This window comes from Acartia tonsa, chromosome 9 (assembly GCF_053477335.1).
Source record: "Acartia tonsa isolate MP-2025a chromosome 9, ASM5347733v1, whole genome shotgun sequence".
Taxonomy (NCBI): Eukaryota; Metazoa; Arthropoda; class Copepoda; order Calanoida; family Acartiidae; genus Acartia; species Acartia tonsa.
Window position 1 is genome coordinate 48,628,860 of NC_137268.1, and position 13,021 is coordinate 48,641,880.

At 31.8% G+C, this 13,021-nt stretch overlaps 2 protein-coding genes across 3 annotated transcripts in view; one reads left to right on the top strand and one right to left on the bottom strand.

Moving 5' to 3' along the window:
- The window catches only part of LOC145329128 (uncharacterized), a 532,399-nt gene that overhangs the window by 120,854 nt on the left and 398,524 nt on the right, over positions 1 to 13,021 (bottom strand). The window lies entirely within an intron of this gene.
- LOC145329127 (uncharacterized) overlaps positions 7,057 to 13,021 on the top strand; it is a 29,919-nt gene continuing 23,954 nt past the window's right edge. For both annotated transcript variants that reach the window (XM_080173176.1, XM_080173174.1), the window contains exons 1-8: positions 7,057 to 7,118; positions 7,584 to 7,620; positions 8,293 to 8,362; positions 8,721 to 8,788; positions 9,353 to 9,465; positions 10,204 to 10,267; positions 11,035 to 11,083; positions 11,448 to 11,534. In XM_080173176.1, coding sequence (XP_080029302.1) covers positions 7,059 to 7,118; positions 7,584 to 7,620; positions 8,293 to 8,362; positions 8,721 to 8,788; positions 9,353 to 9,465; positions 10,204 to 10,267; positions 11,035 to 11,083; positions 11,448 to 11,534 — 548 coding nt within the window. In that variant the 5' untranslated portion in view covers positions 7,057 to 7,058. The remainder of the gene's footprint in view (positions 7,119 to 7,583; positions 7,621 to 8,292; positions 8,363 to 8,720; positions 8,789 to 9,352; positions 9,466 to 10,203; positions 10,268 to 11,034; positions 11,084 to 11,447; positions 11,535 to 13,021) is intronic.

A 13,021-nucleotide genomic window follows, 5' to 3' on the forward strand; every position in this document is an offset into this window, starting at 1 on the left:
AAAAAGTTATTTTAAGAATTGTAACTACTAAACTAGCCAATCACAAATCGCAAAAATTGACGAATCGGGAAGCTTAATCTATAAAATTAACCTATAGAATTGCCAGAAAAAAAGGAGAACGTTCATACAATATATACAATAGATACTACAATAAATATAGTGATATTAAAGAACATGTAAAGAATGAAAAATTATGAACAAATATGCATCAGTCTGTTTATAAACTTCAAAACAATGCAGTTAAAAATACATTATTGTTTCTTGTGTTTAAAAAATATCTGCTACATTGCATTGTCTTTTGTTTAGGTTTTGTTCAGGTTTGGTTCAAGCTAACCCTTTAAAGCCGAAAATTATGATTCTTAAAATAAACTTATTTTTTTTTATTATAGTTTTATAAAACTTTTTCAACTTTGCTTAGAATAGATTCGTAATATTTTTCTGATTCTAAAGGTATATATGAACCCATGTTTTTTATGTCTGTTTGAGAAAATATTTAGGTCTAAAGTTTTTATTAAACCGAGGTTAAAAAAATAGATTTTTTCAATAATTACTCAACAGAATTTGAAAAGTAAGGTGTCAAATTAAAGATCTTACTATTTTTGTTCATACTGGCCATTTTCTTCTTTTATTTTGTTGCGTTTTATTACCTTAAAACCGACTTAATTTTTTTTTTTTAAAACTTAAATTACTTAAAAAATAAGAGGTCTACAAAAAAACCGATTGCATATCTGAATTCTATGAAAAATTTTACATCTACTACTTACTGAAAGGACCGGCTAGCTATCTTAAATAAAAAGCAAAAAAGTTGATACAACTTCTTTAAAGCATCCTGTATTTTTGTAAAGAATTTTTGTCCTGACTTCTAAATAATATTAAGTAGGCTTTTAATTTTTCAGGGAATCTTTATAATTGTCCTGGGATGGTTTGAGGCAATTTTCTGTCTCCCCCTACCATGCCTAAGGTTGAAGCAACTCATATAGGTATATCTTTTCCACAGAAATATTAAAGGATAAGTCAATAAAAGATAAATTAATGTAATCTACAGTTTACTATCCTCTCTGACTTAGATCCTTGATATTTTTGTCTTCATATCTTTATAGAGCACAAGAAAACAAAGAAATATTGAGTAGTTACGTTAAAAATAATATTTTTTAGGATGATGTTTTCAAAATGAATAACTGAAACAGATGGAAATAATTCTATGCATAAATTGTTAAACTGTTAAATTGAAAAATAAAATTATTAATAATTCTTTTGGTTTTTATATTAAAATATATTTTTGTTGTCGGTAGCTTTTTTTAGCGTGAAGGTGGCTTCTCGGTGAGGTTTCCGGTTCGAGCATGGCATCAATAATAATAGTAGTGGGAATGCACAGTTAGGACTTCCAGACAATGGTCGTGCAATGGACGCTTTACACCGCAATTATAAGATGCGGCGGAGTATATTACAAGGTGCGTGGAGTGGTCTAGAACCCGAAGCGACACCAAGCACTCTCTCTTTTTTTTTAAATGAACCTTTGCGTGATTGAGCAGTCCATCAGGGACTTGCAAGGGTAAAGGGGTGATTGACCCCCCTCTCAAACGAATTTTGGGGTGCCGTAGTCACCCCAAAAGAAGGTGTCTTAACTTTTATTTTTATAGCTAGTCGGTGTTTTTAGTAAGTAGTAGATGTAAAATTTTCCATAGAATTTAGATATACAATCGTTTTTTGTAGACCTCTTATTTTTTAAGTAATTTAAGTTTTTTTTTAAATGAAGTCATTTTTAAGGTACTAAAACACAACAACAAAAAGAAGAAAATTGCCATTATAAACAAAAAAAGTAAGATCTTTAATTTAACACCTTACTTTTTTAATTCTGTCCGGTAACTATTGGAAAAATCGATTTTTTAAACCTTGGTTTAACCCTTTACAGTCGGGCCTCTTGCCGCACCTTAATGGGGGGGGCGTTCAACGCCCCCCCCCCCTATCATCTCAGTTCCTATTAAAGCTAGAGGGCTAAAATAAGTGCAAGTCCCCTGTTTGATAATGAATTTCCGACCTTAAGTGAGTCAAAGTCAATTTTCGCTTCCTTCACTCCTTTATTTAACAGCCTTTGCTTTTAGGTCTTTTTTTGCTGAAAAATTTTAAACAGTTGTAATTTTCTTATTTTTGAAGTTAGAAGAACAATGTTTTTACAGAAAATGCTTATCTTTATGTAAATTTTATATTAGAAATATCAAAACATAAATTTGAGCGGCCGCAGCTGTACTTGGCAGCTGCCAGCCGCCGCAGTCGGCGGTCGGCAGGAAAACGGCGGCGGATCTTTATGAAATTTTAATACGTTATGTAGACATGCAAGGAAAGCTTAAGTTGAAAATTTGAAGTCTCTAAGTCAAAAATTGCGGTCACAGGAGCCTTTTAAAGATTTCTGAAGACCTGGAGGATCATACCTGGAACCTGAAATTGACTTTAACACCTGTATTTCATATGAGAATGTACTACTAGAGAATATTTTAGTAAGATAAAATGCTTTGTTTAGGTAAAAAAAAAATTTTTTGCTCTTTACCTGGATCACCCTGCCAGGTTTGCTGGCATCCTGTGCCCGCCAGGATGGAGATATTCAAAAAATTCAAACTCTCAGTTATGTGTCATACCCATACTTAAAAAGTCACGCAGTTTGGGCTCTTTATCTTTCACACACAGAAAATGAGAAAGAAAAAACCGGATGGGGGGGCGTTCAACGCCCCCCCCCCCCCCGGCCGTTAAGGGTTAATCAAAACTTTGAAAATAATTATTTCCTATCACAGGCATAAAAAATATAGGTTCATATATACCTCTAGAATCAGAAAAATATTACGAATCAATTGTAAGCAAAATTGAAAAAAAGTAAAAAAAATAAAAATAAAAAAAATAGCCTAACATATTATGTTGTACAGGCAACACTTATTTTGTCCCCTCTTTACCCCCTTCCCATTTTTTACCCAAAAACAACGATTTAAGATGGTTGCCTGTATAATATATTATAATATTCTCATATAATTTCTATTATTGTAGTTTATTTACTATTTTGTAAACTTTTTATTTTAATTTTGCTTAGGATGGATTTGTAATATTTTTCTCATTCTAAAAGTATATAAAACACCTATTTCTTATGCCTGTGTAATTATATATTCAAGTTCAAAGTTTTTATTCTCGTGGGTTAAAAAAAAGATTTTTTCAATAATTACTCAACAGAATTTAAAAAGTAAGGTGTCAAATTAAAGATCTTACTATTTTTGTTCATAATGACAATTTTCTTCTTTTTTTTTGTTGCGTTTTAGTACCTTAAAACCGACTTAATTAAAAAGAAAAAAAATAAGAGGTCTACAAAAAAAACTGATTGCATATCTAAATTCTATGGAAAATTTTACATACTAAAATTTTTACTTACTAAAAACACCGACTAGCATTAAAAAAAAAGGTTAAGACGCCTTCTTTGGAATTTTTACTCTCCCCCCCCCCCCCACGAATTATAAAAGCTTGGACGTCCTTGCAGGCCAGCCTTATTATTTACCACTTATTTACTTTTAAAGATTTGATAAGTTGCGCCTGTTTATTAGACAATGCATTCACCCGTGCTTGTAAATCTTGTTTTGTAATAACATTTTATCATTTCTACATTTCATTATTCATAAATCTAAAATACTTTGAATTATTTATCGTATAAAGAAAAAAAGTTTTGGGAATATAAAATATATGTTTTAAAATATATTTCACAATACATAGGTAAATATATAGTTATAATAATACAATACAATTTATATTTTGCCTTTGGAACTAGTATAATAAACAGCCAAATGCCTCCCCACCCCACCCCCTTTCCGGAGATAACAAAGGGAGTTAGATAAAATAGAGTTTCAAAAAAGAAATGTCTAAACTTGTCAACCAATAGTTGAATCTTAAGAAGGAATAATTTTGTTTATCATCATTGGGGATGCATATCAAATTATCCCAATCTTAACCATGTTGAAATAGAAAGTGACGATAAAAACTCAATTGAATGTCTTTTGATTTGGTAATAAACTAACTTATTATTTCATTGAGTCTATTTATTATTATGATGAGCCTTACAAATGAAGCATGAAGTAGACCTACAGAAAATTAGTTAAGCTCTGTTGCTAAATGTCTATAAATGACCAGTATCAAAAACTAATATGTTGTTAGTTTATCAAGCCAGTAATGTAAAGCAAGTGTCCAGTGGTTCAGTGATCACATAAAAAAGAAAGAAAAAAAATATTTCTTCTGCAGGATGACCGACAGACAGACTAGATCCAAGTGAATTGCAGGTTGGGCTGGAACTTTAAAGGTGTAGTCCTTGCCGTTGCCGCTGCCAGGGGTAGAGCCACTAACCTAATACCGATCTTTAAATCAAATTGGCTACACGTGGCCACGGCTATATGAATTATTTAAATCACAACCACTTTTTGAATTTTCAGTAAAAATATGAAGAAAAAAAAATAATAATAATACGTAAAAACTTTTAAACATTTAAAAATCCATGTTTTATTGGCAGCACTAGCAGTGGCGACGGCCACGGCTACGGCAACGGCTACACATTTAAAGATCCAGCTTAGGATGTATAAAACTATGATACTAAGTATCGATCATCAAGATAGAATAATAAAAATGTGAGTCATTGAATTTGAATAGAGTTAGATGACAATTTCCTCACATGATTAAATTACCCAAATATATTCCCACATAAATTTATTTCATGCTTAATTGTTTTGTTAAGTAAATTCTTTTTAAACAATTGAACAGATTGCGTTCTTTATTTTCGGGAGCTGTATATAAGTCAGGGAAAGTTTTGGTCTATTTTTTAAAAATTATGTCTTGTGATGGTTTTAGGCTATTTCCATACCATATATTACCCTTTCAAATTTAGATGTATCTCACTGTTAGTTTGTTTGTCTGTCCATCTGTCTTTTAAGATCTTGGTAACTGCTGAACCGATTAGTCTTTCTTTCAATGAATAATGAATATACATACATGTTTTTGAGACGGTCTATGGCTATCTATCTTTGGGTTGCAACACCTTACTTCCCGAAAAAAAAGTCCCTTCCCCCCCCCCCTCACACAATAAAAAAGTTAATTTGAAGTGTAAAAGAAATTGCGAGAAAGTCCCATAATAATGAAGCGGCTAGAAATACCAGTTCTTCAAAAGCCCTAATTTTCAAAGAAAACAGCAGGAAGTAAAAATAGCTAATTATAAAAAACTTTAAATTCGAATGGGTGTAGAATATAAGTGGATGACAGGGGGAAAATGTCGTTAACATAGCTTGCTTTTTTTCCTCTCATTTATTGATCAGGTCATTCATCCAATAGGAATGGAGTAAATTGAGGAGATAGCCCATTGTAGAGTTTACTTTCTTAGGGAACATGAAAAGTGGTGTAAGATCCATGTTATAATAAATTTATTGGTGCCAGTCAGAGGTACAGATTGACAAACACACACTCTAACTCTTAATATTGTTTCACTCTTAGCCTCTATGAGCACTGTCTCAGAAAACATCCCAACACTTTAATCAAGAATTAAAATGGCTTTAGATAATCCAAGGAGCTATGTAAAGCTTCCCTTAAATTAAAGATTCAAATATAAAATCTTAAAATCTTATTAAATAATAAACCTCCTACTAAGACAATAGTCTTATATTCATATTTCTTCTTAACATATATTACATTTTGTGATTACTGTTTTATGCTATAACTAGCGGCTACGTTCCTAGAGACCTCTTGGTGCACGTAAAATGTTTTAAAATGTTAAGATCAGCAGATTACCAAAAATATGAAAACTTCTGCTAGGTGGCGATAGTATATTTTTTTATTTTTCGAGATCTCTCTTTGAAGGGTGATGGTACCGTCCCCAAAATAGCTTTAAACCATCCCAGAACCTATGAAAAGCTACACTTTAAAGGAGAACCATATCTGTTTATTAATTATCGACATCCTTCGGTATATACAGACAGACTGAGATCCTGTTACTGTTAATCATATTAGGGTCGTTATGAATTGATAATCATTTGCTATTTCATTTATTTGTAATTTTGTATGGTCATAACTCTCTAAAAGTTCTTAATGTGTTTCATGTTTTGTATCACAAATATATATTCAGTTAGATTTGTGACTTTAATTCAAGCAAATATATATCTATTTAATATAGTTTATTAATTTATTTATATATTCTATTACCTATTCTATACCTAATCGTAATTATTCGTTAGCTTGAAATCGTTCACTGAAATCTTTATTCAGCTTTAGTGTCCAAATTTTTACACCACTAATTGTAAATTAAGAAGTGGTGATATTATTTGTAGTTAAATAGTAACAGTTGTTAGCGAGATCTTAATGGACAAACAATCAAAATATATACTATTATATAAAGTAGTAAGCTTTTTTTGTCTGCAGCAATGGATTTCTCAAATCGCAGAACCTCCTTTGCAGAAAAGCTTCTTATAGATCCAGTTAGGTTTTTTAACTATTTTTGGGAGAGTATCTCAAACTTTCCAATAAAAAATAACCACAGCCTCCCCCCCCCCCTCCAGTTTTTTACTTTTACTTTAAAAACTCAAATTTAAATTGTGGGAGGGTATCGACCTAAAGTGCGACTAGAGGCTTCTAGGTGCGTAGCCACTAGTTTCTTTACATTTAAAATGAAGCCCAGCTATTTAAAAAAAAAAAAATAATAATTATTTGTATTGATATGGAATCAGGAATTGTACTTTATCACATCTATTGTAGAATAATACAAGGATAATGACTTAAATAAGAAGCGAATAATGGATGAACAAAAAAAAAGAATATGCAAAAAAGAAATTAAACTTAAAAAATAAGTATTTATGGATCCTTTGAAGCATGATCAACAGACCGACGGCGTAATCAAATTATATACTAGATGAACATTGGAAACTTTACCAGAATTTCAGTTGTCAATCTTAAATAGCGGCACATAAAAGTCCCCATAGTGTTACGGACGGACAAAGGGAATTAAATTGGCTAGTAAAAATAAGGAAAAACTATTTTTTTTTCAATTTCAGCCAACAATGAGATGGCTTTTGGTTGCTTACATAATATTTTATAGTCGTGTTCAAAGCAAACCGCAGGTGAATTTTTTTAGCAAAACTTTTATACTACGTGCTTTTAATTTCCGCGGTTTCCCTCAAAGCCCACAGTCGAGCACAACAAACCCCTATTACTTATTTTGAAATATTTGAAAATTAAGGAGAGGAGGTTTCCTGGACAAAAGCATGAGTGACAAACGTCAGAGTGTACAAACGCAGGAATGTCTAAAAAATTAAGCAATCATCAGGGCTTACACACATCAAAACCTATAAGATGGGTTTTTAAAAAGGTTAGATTAGATGTCAACCCCGACGTTTGTCACTCCTGCGTTTGTCCTAGGACCCCTATCAAGCAGATGCTAGCACAAAGCTACTGTGCTGCCTTATTTTAGGATTTAATATTTTCTGGAAAGCACAATAAATTATTATATAATATATTTAAACTTTATATGAAAGTGGTAAAAAAATCTTTTAATTTAAATTATTTAACATGTTAAAAAACTTTAGGTTTTGCTACAAGATACCGAAGAATTTCTCCATAGAGGTATTCTTAAATTTTTTTTTTATAAAAGTAGTTTAATTTCATAAATTTTTGGGGTGTATGTAAATAGATGTAAGGGGACTTTAGACTGTAAATTTTACTTCTACCCAAAATTTGTGTGGCAACTTTTCTCATTCATTGGCTTTAAACTTTGGGTATTTTTATTAGTTGGTTCAAAATGGCAATGTTCAAACTATAATTCAATAGTATAAATCTAAAAAGCCAATTATAATATTATGTAAATAATCTGTCCATACGTCCGTCCGTAACCGACAGCTATTATTGTTCAATGAAGCATGTTTTATCAATATCAAAATCTGCATGATGATTGATACAGTTAGGTAAAATGTAGAAAGCGAAGCAACTCTACTATAGTTACCAGAATTTCCGTACGCCAATTTAACTCATTTATAGTTTCAACTTTTTTGCCAACAAATTTTGTATGATATATTTATTCTATTCGTGTGATTTTTGGAATAATGATTCCTAGCACAACAAGGTACACTTTTATAAGGGAAGCATTTTATGCAATGCATGGGTGTGTAGAGGGGTGTTGGGAGGTGGACACCTAGGGAGGTGTGGCCATTCACCACCTTAATTTTGCCTTTGGGTAGATACACTCCCTTTCTGCAAGCTTCTGCTTTTATGGATGTTGTCATCATTGTCTTTTTTTAGATTTTGATAGTTGTGTAGCTCCCACCATTTTATGGGAGGAAGATGGAGAATGTTATACTGTTGGAATGAGGTAACATAAGATGTACGGACCCTGCTGTTAAACGTTGCTTCAAGTTTAGAAGCAAAGTTTTCTACATGTAGGGTTGATCTGTAACGGAGAGCTCGTACTGTTAATTTAGGCTTGTTAGAATTGTTCTTTTGATCTTAAATTTGGCATAATGATTTCTAAAACAGTTGGTACAATTTAGAAAGCATATCATCTATAAAAGCATTATCAGAAATTCTGTATATTCATTTAAAACATGACGAATTTGTGTTTTATTTATTATTTTTTAAATGATTATTTTTGGTATTAATGACATAGAGAAAGACAGGGTAAATTATTTACATTTCGTTTATAAAAAAAATTTGCTTAATTTTTTTTTCAGGGGTCCATGTGAAGCTGATGAAATTTTAGTATTTGATAGAAAGACCTATTCTCCTAAGTGTGCAAGAAGTAAGTTTTAGCTTGAAAGTAACATGATGTCTGTCTGTAGCAAAGGATCTCGCTGACCACTAAATGATAAAGTTCAAGTTTAGAGTACATGATAAGAACAAAAAAAAGGTTAGGGTTTTTGTCAATTAAGATCTAAAAATCACAGTTTGAGAGTTCTCTCTTCAAATGTGCAAAATTGAGGGTAAATTCCCCAAGGTTTTTCTTGCACAATGAAGGCTAATTATTTTACTATATACCTATTTTTAGTTAGTTTATATATTTAATTAGCGACTGCGCCCCTAGAGGTCTCTAAGTGCCTTTGAAGTGGGGGGAGGGGGGGGGGAAGAGGAGGATAAAGCCGATTTCTCCACTTTAAATTGTAGTTAAAAAAAAAGTTTTCTTACCTTGTACAAAGGGAAGCCCCATAGGTCATACATTGTATATGTAATTATAAGCCTTCCTAGGACCTAAGAGAAGCAACTTTGTAAAGGATAACCATATTTGTTCAAGGGTTAGCGAGATCCTTCTGAACAGACAGACATACACACAAATCCTATTACTTTTTAACATCACGAATTATTTTAGATACAAAAGTATTAACCCGAGTAAGCGAGAATGCGGAGCCACCTGCAAAGGAAGTTGAAATCAAAAAGCCAGATGAGAAACCATCCAATGCTGTTTGCAATGCTATGGGTCAGGTGAAGAAAACCAGTAAATGATTGAAGAATGATTTTATAGACAGCCCTTCATCCACACTTCCTTTTGAGGATAGATTTAAAGTATAAGGGTTGGGAGGGGGGTCTTTCTTATACCTACAACCGCCGCTGTGGACTCTAATCCTTTTTTTCAATTCAACAATCTCCCTTTATTCCCTGCTATGTATTTTATTTTTATGGAAAGCTTTTTTAGTCGCTACGTCCGTAACTTTTTAATACTTTTAGCATGTTACAATTGTCCTATTCATTTCATATATTGCTTGAAGATTTATGTAACAATTAGATAGAATTTAGAAGCGTAGAAACTCATTCATTAACAGAAAAGTCGTTGTGTCCATTTTAAATTTAAAATATTTAGATTTTTAGTACAATTAGACATAGGGTTATATACTTTAGGTTTCTATTATTTCTAAAACAACAAATAATAAAAAAATCTATTTTTAAACATTGGATACTAGAAAAATTTAAAGTCAAATATCCCCAACTTTTGAAAAAAATCTCTAGGAGGAACTTTGTATTTTAAAACCACCACGTTATCTTATTAAAAAACCTTGGATACTTTTAATAGTTTACTGTTTCCAAACAGTATTATCAAAATATTTCAACCATTAGTTTTGTTTAGCAGAAGGGGTAATTCTGTCAATCATCATTGGGGAATATGTCAATTTATCGCCTATTGTCTTTTCCTTTAATATCCTTGACAAAATATTATATGTCTAGATATACTGGCCTACAGATGGGAAGTGTTATGCTCTGCTGGAACAAGGACCTTGTCCTGAAAATCAGGAATCATTTTCATATATACTGCTTGATTTTTTTATTTATATAACCAAGCTGTTTGTTGGTTTCCATAAAAGTTTCTCTCGAACACTAAACCCTCAATTCCTTTCTACTCCTTATTTAACAAGGATGACAACATCCATAAAAGCGAAGCTCTGAAACGGTAGGACAAACGGACATTAACACTTGTATAATGTCAGAACTGAATAATCAGAATGCGAATATAAAAGAGTCAAAGCAAAATTGTAAGTAAATTTGTTAAAAAACTGCTTGATACAGGATAATGATTATGGACATACTTACATTTTTAGGACTTGATTATAGAGTTGCTTCGCTTATAATATTGTACTTTGTTGTCCCAGGAATCAGTATACCAAAAATCAGACAAATCAGATAATTAGGTCACATACAAATTTGTTGTTAAAAATGTAAAAAAAATCAACATGTTTAAAATGGACGTACGGACATTCTGGTAATGATTATAGAGTTGCTACGCTTTCTAACTCGTACCTAACTATTACAGGAATCACCATGCAAAATTTGAAATCGATAGGACAATTCTAATATGTCTAAATTAACAAAAAAGCTATCCGTGACGGACGGACGTACGGACGGACCGACCCTGATTATAGAAAAGCTTCGCTTTTAAAAATTAAATATAAAGTCAGGGTATGTCCATCCAATCAACAATATAGTTCTAGTCAAAGGCTTTGATAACGTCAAGATGAAAATTGTGGTTAATAACATATATCTTTAAAATGATAAAACTTTAGTGGATTGTTGTTGAAAAATCTCCCAATTCTACTGTACCTAATGCAAAGTAAGATCTTCATTTTTATTTTTATTTGTTTGCAGTATACTTTATGTTGTTTGTTTCCATTCTTAGAATATTTTAAAACTGTTAATTGAAACACAATATTTGTCATAAATAACTATGACATTCTAAAATTATTTGAGTAAAACTATTTTTGGAGCTATACAATTTAATTTTCTATGTCTACAATTAAAGAAATTTAAAAAACATTTTATTGTGTTAATTTTTCAATTGAAGCAGTTTTTTTTTATCTATTCAACTTATGATTTACCATTTTGCCATGTCGCATTTCAACAAATTATGAATAACAGGCCTAATGGTATGCTTAGCACATGTTTTATACTTTTTTATTTTTTTTCATGTTTCCTAGATGTGTAGATATTCCATGTTCTGATCCAGACAATCAAGTTTTCTATGCTCCATCCTGTCAATGTGTGGATATCCTTAGTAATATCAGGTATATTAGATCCAGATATCCAAGTTTTCTATGCTCCATCCTGTCAATGTGTGGATATTCATAGTAATATCAGGTATATTAGATAAAGATGTCCAAGTTTTCTATGCTCCTGTCTGTCAATGTGTGGATATCCTTAGTAATATCAGGTATATTAGATCCAGATATCCAAGTTTTCTATGCTCCATCCTGTCAATGTGTGGATATTCATAGTAATATCAGGTATATTAGATCCATATATCCAAGTTTTCTATGCTCCTGTCTGTCAATGTGTGGATATTCATTAGGGTGGGTCGATTTTGGACATTTTTTTTCTGAGGCCAAAGCGGGGATCTGCACTCAATTTATATAGATATAATACACCTCTGGATGATTTAAAATTTATCCTAAGTCTTAAAACCGCTGACGACCAGACATTCAATTGTATAGCTATTTGTAAATGGGAGTCAAAAATTTATTGAATCAGAACTATGGCTTCATGGTGCTCCCTGGAAATGCCTTGAGGAGCTGAGTCAGGAACTTTTGTCCGTTTTAAAAAATCTCGTTCCTAGCCTGAGAAAATCTAAAAAACCTCTACAAATTGGACAATTCTCAACAAACCTTAAAAAAATTTGGTTTTTTAGTGATTTCTAAGGCTAGGAACGAGATATTTTGAAACGGACAAAAGTTCCTGATTCAGCTCCTCAAGGCCTTTCCAGGAAGCACCATGAAGCCATAGTTCTGATTCAAAAAATTTTTTGAATGTCGTCTTTGCATACTAATAAGTAATGAATTATATTTTTAAGTGGTCGTGTTCTAAAACTCAATTTTTTAAAATTCTTTTTCGGTCAGAAATGTTTTTAAGGTTAATTTTATCTGTTGCATATCCCCGCTTTGTCTAATTCCGATATGAACCCACCCTAATATTCATAGTAATATCAGGTATATTAGATCCAGATATCCAAGTTTTCTATGCTCCTGTCTGTCAATGTGTAGATATCCTTAGTAATATCAGGTATATTATTTCCAGATATCCAAGTTTTCTATACTCCTGTCAATGTGTAGATATCCTTAGTAATATCAGGTATATTAGATCCAGATATCCAAGTTTTCTATGCTTCTGTCTGTCAATGTGTAGATATCCTTAGTAATATCAGGTATATTAGATACAGATATCCAAGTTTTCTATGCTCCTGTCTGCCAATGTGTGGATATCCTAAGTAATATCAGGTATATTAGATAAAGATATCCAAGTTTTCTATGCTCCTGTCTGTCAATGTGTAGATATCCTTAGTAATATCAGGTATATTAGATCCAGATATCCAAGTTTTCTATGCTCCATCCTGTCAATGTGTGGATATCCTTAGTAATATCAGGTATATTAGATCCATATATCCAAGTTTTCTATGCTCCTGTCTGTCAATGTGTGGATATTCATAGTAATATCAGGTATATTAGATAAAGATATCCAAGTTTTCTAAACTCCTGTCTGTCAATGTGTGGATATCCTT